The sequence below is a fragment of the Schistocerca americana genome, chromosome 4 (genome assembly GCF_021461395.2).
Source record: "Schistocerca americana isolate TAMUIC-IGC-003095 chromosome 4, iqSchAmer2.1, whole genome shotgun sequence".
NCBI lineage: Eukaryota > Metazoa > Arthropoda > Insecta > Orthoptera > Acrididae > Schistocerca > Schistocerca americana.
The window spans coordinates 788907776-788927474 of NC_060122.1; the positions used below are offsets into that span (position 1 = coordinate 788907776).

At 43.5% G+C, this 19699-nt stretch overlaps 1 protein-coding gene across 1 annotated transcript in view; it reads left to right on the plus strand.

Moving 5' to 3' along the window:
- The window catches only part of LOC124613802 (atrial natriuretic peptide receptor 1-like), a 459276-nt gene that overhangs the window by 231396 nt on the left and 208181 nt on the right, over positions 1 to 19699 (plus strand). The window contains exons 7-9 of the mRNA XM_047142525.1: positions 9859 to 9988; positions 19278 to 19349; positions 19482 to 19556. Of these exons, the coding sequence (XP_046998481.1) occupies positions 9859 to 9988; positions 19278 to 19349; positions 19482 to 19556 (277 nt within the window). The remainder of the gene's footprint in view (positions 1 to 9858; positions 9989 to 19277; positions 19350 to 19481; positions 19557 to 19699) is intronic.

The window sequence follows — 19699 nt, forward strand, 5'->3', positions numbered from 1 at the left end:
AATCTCGCGCATATGGAGTATCGTCTCAGTTGTGTGACTGGATTCGTGAGCTTACGGAATATCGGACCAGGTTTGTGATTGGATTCAGGATTTCCTAGAAGAAAGAACACAACATGTCATTCTTAACGGTTCAAAATCTGCAGATGTAGAGGTAATTTCGGGAGTACCGCAGGGAAGCGTGATAGGACCTTTATTGTTTACAATATACATAAATGACTTAGTTGACAACATCGGTAGCTCCGTGAGGCTATTTGCAGATGACACGGTTGTCTACAAGAAAGTAGCAACATCAGAAGACTCGTACGTACTTCAGGAGGACCTGCAGAGGATTAATGCATGGTGCGACAGCTGGCAGCTTTCCCTAAACGTAGATAAATGTAATATAATGCGCATACGTAGGGGCAGAAATCCATTCCAGTACGATTATGCCATAGGTGGTAAATCATTGGAAGCGGTAACGACCGTAAAATACTTAGGAGTTACTATCCGGAGCGATCTGAAGTGGAATGATCACATAAAACAAATAGTGGGAAAAGCAGGCGCCAGGTTGAGATTCATAGGAAGAATTCTAAGAAAATGTGACTCATCGACGAAAGAAGTAGCTTACAAAACGCTTGTTCGTCCGATTCTTGAGTATTGCTCATCAGTATGGGACCCTTACCAGGTTGGATTAATAGAAGAGATAGACATGATCCAGCGAAAAGCAGCGCGATTCGTCATGGGGACATTTAGTCAGCGCGAGAGCGTTACGGACATGCTGAACAAGCTCCAGTGGCGGACACTTCAAGAAAGGCGTTACGCAATACGGAGAGGTTTATAATCGAAATTACGAGAGAGCACATTCCGGGAAGAGATGGGCAACATATTACTACCGCCCACATATATCTCGCGTAATGATCACAACGAAAAGATCCGAGAAATCAGAGCAAATACGGAGACTTACAAGCAGTCGTTCTTCCCACGCACAATTCGTGAATGGAACAGGGAAGGGGGGATCAGATAGTGGTACAATAAGTACCCTCCACCACACACCGTAAGGTGGCTCGCGGAGTATAGATGTAGATGTAGATGTAGATGTAGATGTGATTTTCTCTCAGAGAGGGCACAGTTCGTAGTGATAGACAGTAAATCGTCGAGTAGAACAGAAGTGATATCTGGCGTTCCGCATGGTAGTATCATGGGCCCTCTGCTGTTCCTGATTTACATAAATGATCTAGGTGATAATCTGAGTAGCCTCCTTAGATTGTTTGCAGATGACGCTGTAATTTACCGTCTAGTAGAATCATCAGACGATCAATTCCAATTACAAAATGATCTAGAGAGAATTTCTGTATGGTGCGAAGAGTGGCAATTGGCACTAAACAAAGAAAAGTGCGAAGTCATCCACATGGGTACTAAAAGAAATCAGATAAATTTTGGGTACACGATAAATCGCACAAATCTAAGGGCGGTCAGTTCGACTAAATACCAAGGAATTAGAATTACGAGCAACTTAAATTGTAAAGTCCACATAGACAGTGTTGTGGGGAAGGCGAAACAAAGACTGCACTTTGTTGGCAGAACACTTAGAAGATGCGCAAACCCACTAAAGAGACAGCCTAGATTACACTCGTCCGTCCTCTGCTGGAATATTGCTGCGCGGTGATGGATCCTTACCAGGTACGATTTACGAAGGACATCGAAAAAGTGCAAAGAAGGGTAGCTCGTTTCATGTTATCGCGCAGTAGTGGTGAGAGAGTCACTGAAATGATACGCGAGTTGGGCTGGCAGTCACTGAAACAAAGGCGGTTTTCTTTGTGGCGAGATCTATTTACGAAATTTCAATCGCCAACTTTCTCTTCCGAATGCGAAAATATTTTGTTGACGCCCACCTACGTAGAGAGAATTATCATCATAATAAAATAAGAGAAATCAGACCTAGAAAGATTTTGGTGTTCCTTTTACCCACGCGCCATTCGGGAGTGGAATGGTAGAGAAGTAGTATGAACACGGTTCGATGAACCCTCTGGAAGGCACTTCAGTGTGAATTGCAGAGTAACCATGTAGATGTCGATATAGATGTCGATGTAAGTGGCCGGGTTGTTAAACTTCGTGCAGATCAGGGCCACATGGCACACAGATGTCCTCTGTCGTTTTTCTCAGCTGACGGTGAAGACAATCATTTATCATTTCAGGGCGTGTTATGGTTTATGTTAGTAGCGGCACCTTTCAAGAGACCATTTTCCGTGGTTCGTCTGCGACTGGTACTTGGTACTCCTGCATAGGACCAGCAGGTAACAACTATGTAAATTGATGGTGATCGTTGCTGTCAGTTGCAGCAGGACATTATGGGAATCAGCGGCGACGAGCGATAATGTGTACCGGACCGGGAATCAAATCCGGGATCTCCTGCTTGCTAGGCTGGTGCAATAATGAATGCTCCATCCGGTACACAGCGTTATCGCAGATGGACGGACTACCACGGCACGCCTCACGGCCGATTCACTTTCCCAGCGAGAGAAGATGAAGAACGCAAGAGAAGAGAAGGAGGTGAAACGACGTCGGCAAATGGTGTGTTGATAAGAACCGCACCACGACAAGGGCGGCCTCTACAAGAGGAGAATATAAGGGATGCTCCTGACTACCTCGGCCGCTCAGCATCAGGACAGTATACGGACAGGCCTAGCAGAGAACGCTGCGACAGCTGTTATCACTGATCCACAAACTGTGTGTCAAACTTGCATGAACATCGTCTATAGTGAAGAACATTATTGTTGGCATGTCGCCCATCGCTTGCGACGCTTGTTGTCAATACAAGATAAGTATTGTGAATCTGCTTTGTTGAAATAAAACTACTAATGAAATTTTCTTGAATTGTTGTATAGCATTCCGAGAACGCAATATCCGTAAGGCAGTCTGTACGAGACGAGTGGGCAGGACCCCACACTGATGAAGGTGGATCCATCGCTCAGCTAGGCGTATCAGTTATACGAATGCATAGTAACTGTCTTCAATAAAATTCTTCAGGGTATCAGACCGCATCGTCATAATTTAAAATGCGCCAACGTTTCGGCCAGCGTTGCAGCTAGCCTTCATCAGGGCCTTACGTTAACGTTGGCGCATTTTAAATTATGACGATGCGGTCTGATACCCTGAAGAATTTTATTGAAGAAGACAACGGCCGCGGAAGCCTACGCTTACATAGTGACTGTCTTTTCGAACATGTCCGAGAGAATTCATGGCGTCAGGTAGAGTCGAGTTGTGTGGTTTTGTTGGCTGGAAGATCTCAAGGTGCAGGTTGAGACGTCTAGCAGCAAATGATTTTCTTCCGCCGCACACAGTGGTCTCTTTCTTTACGCCTATGTAAGACTTTTGTACGACAGAAAGAAGGTCAGCATGGTCGTGATTTCATCAATTTTTACTGCATTGCAAATCTAGACTTCAGATGAGAGTGCACCTACTATCAGTGTATATGTTGACCGAACGTAATTATAACGACTCATATTTCAGTCTAACTCAGGAATGCACCGCAGTAGTCCAGCGTTAGTTGGACTAATGCTTATACAGTCTACACTACTAATTTAATAACCCGAAACTTCGCATTGGACATTATATATGTTTAAGTTTTACCAGCATGGTTTACATCCAGTGGCGAAATTAATTTCAAGAGCCTGCATCGAATTTATAACAACATGGATCAAAACCAGCGACGAGATACTTTGCCGTGTTTTCTCGAAAGTAACGTTTAATAGCGCCGACGTGGATTTATTCTCCCTACAACGATTAAGGATCTGCTGTAATTTTCATTCTCGTCCTGTTCTTCTTTGAGCTTGTGCAGAGCCATCAACACTAAATCTGCGATCGGCGCAGCTGTGGAGTCCCGGGACCGACATCGCCGAGATTCAGAAGAAGAATTCTTCCTCCAGCGAATCTCTATTGCTGAAAATACAAAAATGATAATAATAATAATTATTATTACTTCCAGAGAATGTTCAAGTTTTTTTGTTAGGAAAATTCTTGCAATTAACTTAACAAACATTCATAACGTTCTAGTTTTTTTCATTTTCTTTATCTCCACAATCGCCCATTACACATACATTGCCGCGCGGGAGTAGCCGAGCGGTCTGAGGCTCTGCAGTCATGGACTGTGCGACTGGTCCCGGCGGAGGTTCGAGGCCTCCCTCGGGCATGGGTGTGTATGTTTGTCCTTAGGATAATTTAGGTTAAGTAGTGTGTAAGCTTAGGGACTGATGACCTTAACAGTTAAGTTCCACAAGATTTCACCCACATTTGAATTTTGAACACTTACATTCTAGAGAGAATTAGTACATTATTGTAATTAACTTGAGGAAGAGATATTATAATTCTCAGCTGAAGTCTAGACCTGCGATGCAATAAAAAGAGATGACAACAGGACCGATGTTGACGCCCTTTCTGACCTGGATTACATTAGTGGTCGACGGGCACAGTCATTCCCATGAAATCGAACATGAGATAGAGTTTTATTTGTGTCTATTTGTGGCGTATAGGCAAGTATGATTGTTGCGCGTGCAGAGCGTTATTACGTTTGTGTTCTATGATGATGATAAAAGAAGGCAGAGGTTGAAACCGCCACTTGGCGTACGCTTCCTTAAAACCACCAAGGAGAAAGCCGAGCTTAATGTCCCTACCGGACGAACGGATCGCCTTTAGCAGAGGCACGTGTCCTTACTTCATGAAACACTGCGGAGCGGAAACTGATGCTTTACGCTACGGACTCTCTGAACGGTAGGGAGCGAGGAGGTGGGAGTGCAAATTACCAGGCCAAGAAAAAAAGTCATTCCCTAAAAGCAATAAAAATTTCATTTGCTCAGCCCAGCTCTGCATCAATCAAATAAGGAACACTAATAGTTGCCGGAACTCTTACAACAGAATACCACATCGTGCCAAAGAGACACCAAGTACGTTTACAACAGGACATAAGATACACATAGCCAAGAGTCTGCCACGATCACTAGCACTTGACGTATATTCGGCCCGCGGTAACTGTCCGCAATATAACATTCACTACTATTTATGCATTAACAGTTTTATACAAAATAAACAGGGTGAACACCCGCGAGAATTCTTAAGACCAAAAACTATCAAAAATAAAACATCATCAATTAAACTGCCTTGTCTTAAGCTAAGTACAATCAATAAAGCGATTAACCTACAACCAGCAAAATTAACGAAATCACCATTTTGAGTTTTATAAAAAACACTAGATGAAGATATTCAGGTTTTTAAGTTCAAATAAGCCTAACAACATTAATTAAATAAAAACTTTCGTTTTCAAAAAATACCGCTGTTTTGGTGATTTTCATTGGTAAATCTTTGCTCAGCCGCTGTTCCTTATCCACAACGGAACAACAGAGACTTCAGGTAACTTCCAAGACTGATTACCTACCGAACGCGTGGACACCTTACGATTTACATTGAAGAGCCGAAGAAACTAGCACACCAGCCGAATATCGTGTAGGGAGCCGGCGAGCACGCAGAAGTGTCGCAACATGACGTGGCATGAACACGACTAATGTCTGAAGTAGTGCTGGAGAAAATTGACACCATGAATCCTGCAGGGCTGCCCATAAATCCGTAAGAGTGCGACGGATGGAGATCCCTTATGAACAGCACGTTGCGAGGCATCCCAGATATCCTCAATAAAGTTCATGTATGGGGAGTTTGGTGGCCAGCGGCAGTGTTTAAAATCAGAAGAGTGTTCCTGGAGCCACTCTGCAGCAATTCTGGACTTGTGGAGTGTCGCATTGTTCTGCTGGAATTGGCCAAATCCGACGGAATGCACAATGGACATGAATGGATGCACGTGATCAAACAGGACGCTTACGTACGTGTCACCTGTCAGAATCTAGACGTATGAGGGGTCCCATATCTTTCCAACTGCACACGCCACACACCATTACAGAGCCTTCACCACCTTGAACAGTCCAGTGCTGACGCAGGGTGAATGGATTCATGAGGTTGTCTCCATACCCATACACATCCATCCGCTCCATACAATCTGAAACGAGACTCGTCCTACAGGGCAAAATGTTTCTAGTCATCAACAGTCCATGTTGATGGGCCCAGGCGAGGCATAAAACTTTGCGCCGTGCACTCACCAACGTTACATGAGTGGACCTTTAGCTCCGAAAGCTTATATTGTTGATATGTCATTGAATGGTTAACATGCTGACTCTTGCTGATGGCCTAGCATTGAAATCTGCAACAATTTGCGGAAGGGTTGCACTTCTGTCACTCGGGCAGGTGACAAGTACGTACGCATCCTGTCTGATCACCTCCATCCAATCATGTCCATTGTGCATTCCGACGGACTTGGGCAATTCCAGCAGGATAATGGGGTACCCCACACGTCCAGGATTGCTAAAGAGTGGCTCCAGGAACACTCTTCTTAGTTTAAAGACTTCTGTTGGCCACCAAAGTCCCCAGACATAATTAGTATTGAGCATATATGGGATGGCTTGCAACATGCTTTTCAGAAGAGATCTCCACAGCCCCGTCCTCTTACGGCTTTATGGACAGCGCTGCAAGATTCATGGTGTCAATTCCCTCCAGCAGTACTTCAGACATTAGTCGAGTCAACGTCATGTCGTGTTGCAGCAATTCTGTGTGTTCGATATTAGGCATGTGTACCAGTTTCTTGGGTTCTACAGTGTAGAATGGCCACCAGACGTCATTGGTGTTGTTCATGTCTAGTGCTTTTAGCACTTCTGACAGATATACTTGGGGAGCGAACAACATCAGGCGCAGAGTGATCAGTGTGAAGAAATCGGAGATGCCGTGTACTCCTGTGAGTCAACGCTATCAGTATGTGGGAAAGTTTGAAATGGACCTCGTTGTGGATCTCCGTTTCGCCATCTGGTCTAATTGTACAGTATCCAGACTTGTGGTGCATTTGGATGTGACAGTGGTCCGATGTTGGACAGCACGCGAAGATGTGGATGGGAATACCGATTGTCAAGTTTCCAATCAACTACATGTGACCAGCCAAAGTGAGGATCGCTACGTTGTACACAAAGCACATCGTATCACCTTCAAATCTGCGCCTGGCATTCGAGGACTAGCATCTCACTCTTTGCAACATCCTGTGTCATCCCACACACTTTTTTACAGACTAATAGCACCTGGACAAGAGCAGTATCTACCCACACATAGGCTGTCATCAACACCACGAGTCAAATAGCTGAATTTGGAGTGATACCGTGATTTATAATCATGGACTGCTCACGAATGGTGTTACACTGAGTTCAGCGATGAATCTCCGTTACTCACAACTCGAGATGACCGTCTTTGATGACTATGGTGGTGACATGGGAAGAGATCCCTATTTTCCAGTGTTTTGAGGGGTACGGAAATGATACTCCTAGCATCACTTCACGTCACTGCCGGTAACGATTGAGGATACTGATGGCACAGCAAAAAGTCACGGACATGCAACAGTATCATGGTACAATTTTTCCGCGGGACAATACTCGCCCACAGATAACGTGTGCCTACGTCAACTGTCTGAGGGGTGTTGAGGTACTCCCATGGCTAGCAAGATCCCCAGATCAGCCCCAACAGAACAGTATGGGACAATCTCGGATATTCATTCCGTGCCAGTGCCAATATCGAGGAATAAAGAGCCAATTGCAACAATTGTGAGCCAGCTTGTCTGAGGCGAGAATACCGCGTCTTTGCGACTCTTTTCTCAGCTCAATAATATCATGCATCTAGGCCAGGCGGGTGCAAAGTTATACTGTTTAATGGGCTCCTACTGGCAAGTTCTTTGCAAATTTACCTCGATTTTGCAATGAATAAAATAATAGCACATACCCTCTCAACCAGCAAATTATATTTTGTATCCTCCTCTTTTTCTGAAAGTATCACAAAGAAATTATCCGAATGGGACTAAAATCGGTAATGTGATGTAATGTACTGACAAACACGTATTACAATTTCCGAAAAACTGGATGATTTATTCAAGAGAAGGAGCAACACAAATTGAGCAAGTCAATAACGAGTTGGTATAGTTGTGACCATTATGCAAAGAATTATTCGGCTTCTTATTAATTGACGGAGTTGTTGAATGTCCTCCTGAGGGATAATGTGCCAAATTCTGCAAAATTGACGTGTTAAATAGTCAAAATCTCCATATCGATCGAGGGTGCTGCCCATAATGCTCCAGAAGTTCTCAATTGGAAAAAGATCCAGTGACCTTGGTGATCAAGGTAGGGTTTGGTAAGCACGAAGAGAAGCAGTAGAAACTTTTGATTTGTGCGGGAGGGCATTGTCTTGCTACAAAGTGAGGCGAGCATGTTGCCATGTGGGGCAACAAAGCAGGCCGTAGAACTTCGCCAACGTATCATGGTTCTGTAAGGGTGCCGCGGATGACGACCAAAGGGCTTCTGCTGTGAAAAGAAATAATACCCCAGATCATCGCTTGTGGTTGTGTATGGCAGGTGACACTCAGGATGGTATCCCATCGCTGTCTGGGCCGTCTCCGTACACGTCTTCGGCCTGGAATCTCATCGACTAGAGGCAATCTCTTCAGTGATATCGTGACAAGAAATAAAAACACCTACGGCTGTCCTTATGATTTTATTTTATTTTGTCACTACCAGTTACGATACTTCATTGCGTCATCTTCAGGCTGTTTTGATGCGGTACAGGTTGATACGATCCTCATGCGTAACACACCAGTTGCCAGCATTACTGGATTCGCAGATAATCCGAAACTTCCGTCTCGGCACTCCAGCCAAATGGTTCAAATGGCTCTGAGCACTATGGGACTTAACATCTGTGGTCATCAGTCTCCTAGAACTTAGAACTACTAAAACCTAACTAACCTATGGACATCACACACATCCATGTCCGAGGCAGGATTCGAACCTGCAACCGTAGCGGTCGCGTGGTTCCAGACTGAAGCGCCTAGAACCGCTGGGCCACAACGGCCGGCAACTCCATCAACTCTCAATTGACACGAGACAGTTGACAGCTGCAGGTTGGAGTGCTGACACGGAAGTTCCAGATTATCTGCGAATCCAGTAATGCTGGCAGCTGATGGGTTCGTATCAAACTGTACCGCATCAAAACAGCCTGAAGATGACGCAATGAAGCTTCGAAACTGGTAGCGAAGAAACAAAATAAAATAAAATCATAAGGACGGCCGCAGGTGTTTTTATATTTTGTCACGACAGTTAACGGCCGTCGTCCCAGAGACGTCCTGATAAGAGGATGGAAATACAAAAGGTCTTCAGTGATAGGTCTCGCTTCGAAATAAGTCCGACGATCAGCGTAGACTTCACTGTCGCCCGCCATATCGCCCGTCAACCTGTAGCGATCGTCTAGGATATCGCTTTGATTCTCATCTGTGGCACACTTGCAACACAGTGGTCCGTCTAAGATATTGTGCAGCTTGTTTTGTTGCCCTTCATGGAAAGCCATCCCGAGTTTACGTTTCGGCAAGATAATGTCCGCTCTTTCACTGTGGGTGTTTCTACTGCTTGTCTTCGCGCTTGCCAAACCACCCATTGGCCAGGAAGGTCGTTGGATGTTTCCTCAGTTCAGAATGTCCGCAGCATTGTGGGCAGTGCCCTACAACTAGCTCGAGATATTGTCCCTCATGGAGATATGCAACAGCTCTATCAGTCAATGCGAAGCCGAACAACAGCTTTAATAATGGCCAGAGATGGACCAACGGCTTACTGACTTGTTCAGCTTTAGAATGTTTTTGTACAATCTACAACCTGGTTGGAACTCGAATGATGTGACTTAATATTTGTAATTAATAGTTTAGCCCGTCGGTACTGCTGACATGCGTCAGATTTTCATACGCTGTTGTTATGGGATGGTCGGCAGGCGCTACCGGCTGGAGGCGGAGATCGCCTCCATGACGTGGCGCGTCCAGTGGCACGACCTGCTGCTGCTCTCCCACGGCCGCACGAGGGGCAGCCTCACCAGCTTCGGGAAGCGGCGCGGCAGCCAGGCGGTGAGTAATGGACCGCCACTCGTGGTCTGTCCACCTTCATCTTGAGCTTCACACGTAGTATGTTCAATGTCATGTTTTCTATTTTTGTTCATCCTGCCATCAATGACATGGATTTAATCACCTTAATGCAAAGGAAATACACGGGTCAAATGTACACATACAAAGATTATATATCACTATAGGTGTGTTTTCATTGCACGAATCACCTTGCATTTACCTGAACTGATTTTTGAAAACCACAAAATACCTGCACCAGGATAGCTGTATACAGAAAACTCCAGCCTCTCTACTACACTACTGGCCATTAAAATTGCTACACCACGAAGATGACGTGCTACAGACGCGAAATTTAACCGACAGGAAGAAGATCCTGTCTTATGTAAATGTTAGCCTTTCAGAGCATTCACACAAGGTTGGCGCCGTGGCGACACCTACAATGTGCTGAAAATGAGGAACGTTTCCAACCGATTTCTCATCCACAAACAGCAGTTGACCGGCGTTGCCTGGCGAAACGTTGTTGTGATGCCTCGTGTAAGGAGGAGAAATGCGTACCATCACGTTTCCGGCTTTGATAAAGGACGGACTGCAGCCTATCGCGACTGCCGTTTATCGTATCGCGACATTGCTGCTCGCGTTGGTCGAGATCCAATGACTGTTGGCAGAATATGGAATTGGTGGGGTCAGGAGGGTAATACGGAACGCCGTGCTGGATCCCAACGGCCTCGTATCACTAGCAGTCGAGATGACAGGCATCTTATTCGCGTGGCTGTAACGGATCGTGCAGCCACGTCTCGATCCCTGACTCAACAGATGGGTACGTTTGCAAGACAATAACCATCTGCACGAACAGTTCGACAACGTTTGCAGCAGCATGGACTATCATCTCGGAGACATGGCTGCGGTTACCCTTGACGCTTCATCACAGACAGGAGCGCCTGCGATGGTGTACTCGACGACGAACCTGGGTGCACGAATGCCAAAACGTCGTTTTTTCGGATGAATCCAGGTTCTGTTTACAGCATCATGATGGTCGCATCCGTGTTTGGCGACATCGCGGTGAACGCACATTGGAAGCGTGTATACGTCATCGCCATACTTGCGTATCACCCGGCGTGATGGTATGGGGTGCCATTGGTTACACGTTTCGGTCACCTCTTGTTCACATTGACTGCACTTTGAACAGTGGACATTACATTTCAGATGTATTACGACCCGTGGCTCTACCCCTCATTCGATCCCTGCGAAACCCTACACTTCAGCAGGATAATGCACCACTCCATGTTGCAGGTCCTGTACGGGCCTCTCTGGATACAGGAAATGTTCGACTGCATCCCTGGCTTGCACATTCTCCAGATCTCTCACCAGTTGAAAACGTCTGGTCAATTGGTGGCCGAGAAACTGGCTCGTCACATACGCCAGTCACTACTCTTGATTAACTGTGGTATCGTGTTGAAGCTGCATGGGCAGCTGTACCTCTACACACCATCCAAGCTTTGTCTGACTCAATGCCCAGGCGTATCAAGGCCGTTATTACGGCTGGAGGTGGTTGCTGTGGGTACTGATTTCTCAGGATCTATGCACCCAAATTGCGTGAAAATGTAATCACATGTCAGTTCTAGTATAATATATTTGTCCAATGAATACCTGTTTATCAACTGCATTTCTTCTTGGTGTAGCAATTTTAATGGCCAGTAGTGTATGAAGTCAGAGTCTTGAAAAGTGCACTGCCTCGTTTAGTGGTTCCATGTTGTAAATTGCTTTCTTAATTGTACACAGTCTGCGCAAGACAACTTACAATACGAAGAACAATTTTTCTCTGTTGCTTTCCATCTGTTTACTATTGTTACTGCACACACGCTGGACAACGCTGGTGACAGCAGAACACTACATACAGCTATGCTCCTTGCAATCTTTTCAGTCTGTCCAGAGAACTGACGCCAGGTTCACAAATATGCTTTTGTGCCTCCCTAACATCTCCATATTACACCTTCCACGATACTGTACCTATAGCATTTTATCCGAGGGGAATAGCCTGTATAAATAATCGAAATTAGACTTACGACTAATTTCTGAAATTCTTTATACAACATGGATAAAATGCAGTCATTTCAATGTCCTCTACAACCTTTTCAGAAGCAAGATCGTTGATATAAGAGTCAATATAAATGAATGGCAATCTATAGTTGAGAAGGAAGTGAGACGAGCCAGTAGCGTATGCCAGGTGTTATTCAATCTGTGCGTTGAGTAAAACGAGGAGAAATTTGGAAACGGAATTACAGTAGCAGACTTCGGAGATTAGTTGCATATTGAAAGGAGGATAAGATGAATATCAACAAATGTAAAACAAGGATATTGGATTGTAATGGACTTTACTCAATTGAGTATAGGCTGAGATATCTATGGAATCACTACGAATGATAAGGACTGACAGATTTGCGAAGTATTTCTGACCAGTTTCTCCGGAAACTTCATTGAGTACACAACGTAAATATTTTAGTCCTCGTAGACAGAAACGGGCCTGACCTTATACACTGCCTGTATGGAGCCTGGCGTTTCCGATCACTATGTCGTCATACCCACGATTATTACTAAGGTAATAAACCCATCAAGAAGGCTATACAGTTTTATGTTGGAAAGAGCAGGTAAGTAGTGATTAGCATCCTACTACGACAGCAAATGAACATACTTTAGTTCCAGTATGATGAACGTAAGAAACTGCTGAGAGAATAGAGATGTTTGCACTTTCCGTTCTAAGATGGATGCGCGAAGAATACGTTAACTTCGACCACAAAACCTTAGCGAATGATCTTTCTGAGAATGCGAGAAAATTCATAACACTAAACCGTTAGAAGGCTTCTATCCAATTACTCGTCAACGAGCCTGATTGTCAAAAGTGAAGCTAAAGATTTAAATTTCGCTTTTAAAAAACCGTTTGTACAGAACAAGCGTAGAGATTCCATCTTTTGACCTCCGCAATAACTGTCATATGGAGTAGATAGAAACTACCATCCCTGGCATTGAACATCAACTGAAAGATTTCAAACCAAATTAGTCACCAGGTCCGGATAGAATCCCACTTCTGTTTTACAAGGAGTATTCTCGGGCATTGGCCCCTTACTCACACAATCTAGTCATATTAATGTAACCACCGGCTATCTTCGACATCAACGTGCAGTAATGGCTCACAGACCGCAGGTGGCAGCACTAGCAGTGGAGGGTATGTACGTTGAAGAGCCAAAGAAACTGGTGCACCTGCCTAATATCGTGTAGGGCCCCCGCGAGCAACCAGAAGAGCCGCAGCACAACGTGGCATGGACTCGACAAACGTCTAAAGTAGTGCTGTAGGGAATTGACACCATGAATCCTGCAGGGCTGTCCATAAATTCGTAAGAGTACGAGGGGGTGGACGTCTCTGCTGAACAGAACGTTGCAAGGCATCCCAGATACTCTCAATAATGTCCATGTCTCGTGAGTTTGGTGGCCAGCGGAAGTGTTAAAACACAGAAGAGTGTTTCTGGAGTCACTCTGTAGCAATTCTGGACTTGTGGGGTGTCGCGTTGTCATGCTGGAATTGCCCAAGTCTGTCAGAATGCACAATGGACATGAATGGATGCAGGGGATCAGGCAGGATGCTTACGTACGTGTCACCTGTCAGAGTCGTATCCAACTACACACGCCCCACGCCATTACAGAGCGTCCACCAGCTTGAACAGTCCCCTGTTGACATGCAGGTTCCTAGGATTCATGAGATGTCTCGATACCCGTACACGTCCAGTCGCTCGATACAATTTAAAACGAGACTCGTCCGACCAGATAACACGTTTCCAGTCTTCAAAATCCACTGTCGGTGTTGACGGGCCCAGGCGAGACATAAAGCTTTGCATCGCGCAGTCGTCGACGGTACACGAGAGGGCCTTCGGTTCCGATCAGGGGCCCACGTTTCCGCACTCTCAGTGATGAGAGTGCGGAATGCAGGTTTGATTTACCGCGTGAAATATTTTCGACAAACCCAGTAAACATAATGCTGTAACAGCAGTGGTGTGAACGTTTCTCATGCAGTACATCACATGAGGAATACGTAAGTATATAATTTACCATAGCTGCCAAAATTTACCTGGAAAATATTTCAAGATTCTAATGTTTGTGGTTTTTGCGGTTTGTCAAGTTGACATACAAGTTGCTATCAGCGTATGTATCAAATGATGGTTTTTTTTTTTTTTTAATTTCGGATTCTAGAGTTGTTTTTGCGGTGATGCATTGCATGTAACTAAGTTGAAAGTTAGAAAAAGTCTTGTTTAAACGTTGGAAAATGGAGTGTCAAATGGAAATAGTGTAACATTTGCTACATTTTATTCGAATTATGAACTGCCTCACAGAAATAGTGAATCACCAAAGAGAGGAGAAGGAAACGAAATGAAGCTTCATGGTTTGAGAGGATATATGATGTTATCTTACTAATTAAGCATCGAAACAATTTTACAAAGAACTTGGACTTATGAACCCACTTACAATATGTTGTCGCACCCCTCCTGGCTTCCGTGCATACACTGACTGGGCTGGTAAGGATCTCATAAAGTGGTTGTGTCCTCTCCTGACACTGCTCGATGATGGACGTGTCTGTGTATCTTGCTGGCCACGGGTGTATCTCAGCACCATCCAAACAATTCGTACAGACACGTGCCATGTGTAAACGAGCATCGTCCTTATGAAAAATAGCACCACGAAACTGTCGTATGAGAGCTAACACATGAGGACACAAAATATACCGTTGTGCTGTTCGTCACTCAGTACCAGCCATGCCTTGAAGTCGTACTTGGTGTCTCTCTCACCATTACGCCAGAAGGAACACCGTTGTGCCTCTCCAAAACGTTGGAAGAATGGGACCACTCTCCAGGTGATCATCATGTTCCCCGGCGATGGAATCTCCGACCAGTGGTGTAGGACACCGCAGAATGTTGCAGGCTCTTCGTTACTTGTTCACAGATGGCAGGCGCCGATGCGAAGAGTTTACGATGTGCTTGGTGTATAATATGGCGAGCCGCCTTGTAGCGGACAGACGTCTTCGAAAGGATTGTTGGTGAGGAGCATCTCTGCCCTCACGTTCCCATGTAGTCCAATAGCTGCCCCTGACACATCACTAGTACATAACAAGTACGTCTGTTTCAACAGTCGTTAGTCAGCATCTGAAGCTGTTAACGATCCTTGTATACCCTAGACGCCTTTGTGTTTCTTTTTTTTCGACTGGTTTGATGCGACCTGCTACGAATTCCTCTCATTTGCCAACCTCTTCATTTCAGAGTATCACTTGGGACCTATGTCCTCAATTACTTGCTGGATGTATTTCAGTCTCTGTCTTCTTCTACGCGTTTTGTCCTCTAGAGCTCCCTCTAGTACCATGGAAGTCATTCTCTGTTGTCTTGACAAATGTCCTATCATCCTTTTCCTTCTCCCTGTCAAGGATTTCCTCATATTCCTTCTCTCTCCGATTCTGCGCAGAACCTCGTCCTTCCTTACCTTTTGAGTTCACCTGATTTTCAACATTCGTCTGTAGCACCACATCTCAAATGCTTAGATTCTCTTCTTTTCCGGTTTTCCCGCAGTCCACGCTGTGTTCCAAACGTACATTCTAAGAAATTTCTCCCTCAAATTAAATCCTATCTTTGACGTAGTAGCCTTCTCTTGGTCTGGAATGCCCTTTTTGCCAGTGCTGTTCTGCTTTTGATGTCCTCCTTGCTCCATCCGTCGTAGGTTATTTTCCTGCCTAGGTAGCAGTATTCCTTAACTTCATCTACTCCGTGACGATACACCCTGATGTTAAGTTTCTCGTTGTTCTCATTTCTGCTACTTATCATTACTTTTCTCTTTCTTCGATTTACTCTCAATCCATACTCTATATTCATTCGATTGTTCATTCCGTTCAGCAGATCATGTAATTCTTCTTCACTTTCACTAGGGATAGCAACGTCATCAGCGAATCGTATCATTGATATCCTTTCACCTTGCGTTTTAATCCCACTCCAGAACCTTCCTTTTGTTCTCATCATTTCTTCTTCGATGCACAGATTGAACAGTAGGGGCGAAAGACTACATCCCTGTCTTACACTCTTTTTAATCCGAGCACCTCGATCGTCCACTCTAATTATTCTCTCTTGTCTCTTGTACATACTGTGTATTACCTGTCTCTCCCTGTAGCTTACTCCTATTTTTCTCAAAATTTCGAACCGCTTGCACCTTCTTACCTTGTTGAAAGCTTTATCGAGGTCGACAAATCCTATGAACGTATCCTGATTTTTCCTTAGTATTGCCACCATTATGAACCGCAACGTCAGAATGGACTCTCTGGTCACAGTTTTCTTTTCCATTCTTCTGTATCGTTTATTATTTTTGTCAACAGCCTGGATGCATGAGATGTCGAGCTGATTGTACGATAATTCTCGCACTTGTCGCCTCTTGCAGTCTTCGGAATTGTGTGGATGATATCTTTCCGATAGTCAGATGGTATGTCACCAGACCCATACATTCCACACACCAACGTGAATAGTCGATTTGCTACCACTTTCCCCAGGCCTGGTAACAACACTAAACGCCTACCACCCTAACGCACACTGGTGGCCGTTCAACCTGTTACGGAGTATTGCATCTCTAAGTATTTAGATAATGGCCAAAGGTGTGTACCTCCACGAAGTCTTTTGTGTGCTTCACCTGCATCGTCAGGCACGCTATGATAGTGGGGTTCTATAAAAATGGTTCAAATGGCTCTGAGCACTATGGGACTTAACATCTGAGGTCATCAGTCCCCTACACTTGAACTACTGAAACCTAACTAACCTTAGGACATCACACACGTCCATGTCCGAGGCAAGATTCGAACCTGCGACCGTAGCAGCAGCGCAGTTCCGGACTTAAGCGCCTAGAACCGCTCGGTCACAACGGCCGGCAGTGAAGTTCTGAAATTAGCATTGAGTGACTCATAAAGTTAAAGTCGCGCATATGAAACGAAGTTCATTCTTTCTTCGTTTATCTACGTGGCACCTTGATGTCACTTGAATGAAATTCAGATAACTCTGTTTTGTTAACCTTAATTCTGACTCATTTCTTGGATTTATTGGAAACTAAATATTGGTTTTACAGTCCTTATAAATTTTAGTTTAGGCTTTCAATTCGTTTGATTAACGCTGCCACTGTGCATATAACTTCCAAGGGTTACGTCCCACAGAAAGGCTGATATTTCGACATATGGAGACCTAGTAAGTTTCAAAGCACAGATGAGGTGAGACATGAATCTGCATAGAAGCTTGAACCCTGTGCTGGGTGGAGGGACGGAGAGAGGGGAGGGAGAGGTTTGCGTCAGCAAAAAGACGGCATATACAGAAAGACAACACACACTGTAAATAACTATGAAACCGAGAACATATCAGTACACGTCAACGAATGATGACGGGTTTCCTTAATTTAGACTTCTGTGTCACAATTCTGTTGGTAGCTACAGGACACACACAAAGGAAAAAAGAAACAATGGAAGAAAGACTCAACTGAAGACGACGTGACTTGTGTTCTTGCAAGAAGGCTTATTCCCATAAGTGATCTGAATATCCTGCTCGCTGGAACAAGCTCCAGACTCAAATCCTGACGCTTTTTACGACATTTCTTAATGATTTTGTTTCTTTGTTGTTCATTAGTGCCATAAAATGGGGAGACTGGTATTCCAGCAGAAAGGAGAAAGGAAGATTGATGACTAACGTCCCATCAACAACGAAGTAATTGGATACGAAGCACAAGCCGTCATTGTTTCAAGGCTGGAGGAGGAAACGTCCGTACCCTTTGAGAGGAACCATCCCGGAATTTGCCTAAAGCCATTGATCCAAATTATGGAAAACCTAAACCTGGATGGCCAAACACGGACTTTAACATCGTCCTCTGGAATACGTGTCCAGTGTGCTAACCACTGCACGGCCTCGCTGTTAGGGTCAACGATGTCTCTTCTGGAGAGACTGTACCAGCAAATTTGGCAAGAGTTTTATTTTGCATTTCTGTGGGAACGAAATGTACATTTACTGATAGTCAAAGAAGTGGCTCAATAAATTTGTCTTGAAACGTAGAAGAAAGTTACTTTATTTTTTCTCAGCGATCCAAAAATTATCATTTTCGTACTGGACTCTAATAACAATAAGATTAGATCGTTACTAATCATTACTGATTGCAAGGGAAAAATACAATAACCAATTTTTCCCTCTTTAGATTTCAATAACATTCCTGGACAGCTACTCCAAATGTAATTCTCGGTTTTTGCAGAAATTCTTGTACATTCTAGTGTTTTGCCTTTTACAAGCTTCTGTTAAAAAAAATCCAACAATACTGTGGCTGTAAGACAGCGCCTTATAAATTGACACAAAAAATTCAAATGCGATTATTTAATCAAATGTGAAATTATAAAAATTTTAAAACTTCCTATAAATCTGTTTAACATTTGCAAAAAAAATTCTGTATATTGTCTCTAATCGCATTTAACACTAAAATCTTTTTTTACAGAGTGATGACAAGTTTCGGTAGCTTAACTACCATCATCAGATGACACGTCCTTTTAATTATTTTCGTTACAGTCGGTAACTGTAAGCAGAAATTTGCCAAGTAAGCTGTACTTGAATTCAAAAGTAGAACATAAAATATATGTACAACATCGTCACACTAAGCAACTTGTCCACTTGACTTCAAGTACAGTTTACCTGGAAAATCTCTGTTTACAGTTACAACTGTAACGATAGTAATTATATAGATGTATCAGCATATAAAATTTTTACGATGCTGAACTGGCGTTTTGTTTCAGTAGCAGACACAGATAGAGTAGGGTAACATATTTTACCTGAAGATTGAAAATAAGACTGTTATGGACGATGCAATGTTGTCGTATACTGCAACTGCATTTGCAAGTGATCTAAAGATGGTAGTTAAGCTACTGAACTGGATATTATTTCGCAAAACTAACGTTTTTTCATGTTAAATGCGATTAAGACAACATATGAAAAGTTCTGGAAATTTTAAAAAGTTTTATTCGAAGTTTTGAAATATTTTTAATTTTATGTTACACTTTCGGTCGCTGCCTCCTATTTTGACATTATCAGGAATATTCATGTAATTATGTCGCAGTACATTTTTGTTAAAGTGAATGAAGTTCTCATGACTATGATATTTGTGAAGGTTTATGAAAATACCTGAGCTATAATTTTAATTAACGAAGCTAAGTAACTCACAACAAACTTTTTGTAATGTCATGGATTAACACTTTTTTCAGACAATCTCGGATGATGATTTCAGCATAGGTGATGGAAACAAGCAGATGTACGTACAGACAGCTATCTATAGGGTAAGCGATTTTTTGCCAATGTCAGATTCAAGAATATTTTTCAAAAGCTTTAACAACAGTAATTATTAGTCATAAAACTTACTTATTTTTACTGTATTTACGAGTATAAGAAAACTATGGTGATTGTTTCAGGGCTCGAAAGTTGCTCTTAAAGAAATAAACAAAAAGGTGGAACTAAATAGAGCTCTCCTCCTCGAATTAAAAAGGGTATGTACATGTTCTCTTTATGTCATATATTCTTTGTCCCACCATTACGTTCCATGCCTAGCGTTTAGTATATATATATATATATATATATATATATATATATATATATATATATATATATATATATATATATGTGTGTGTGT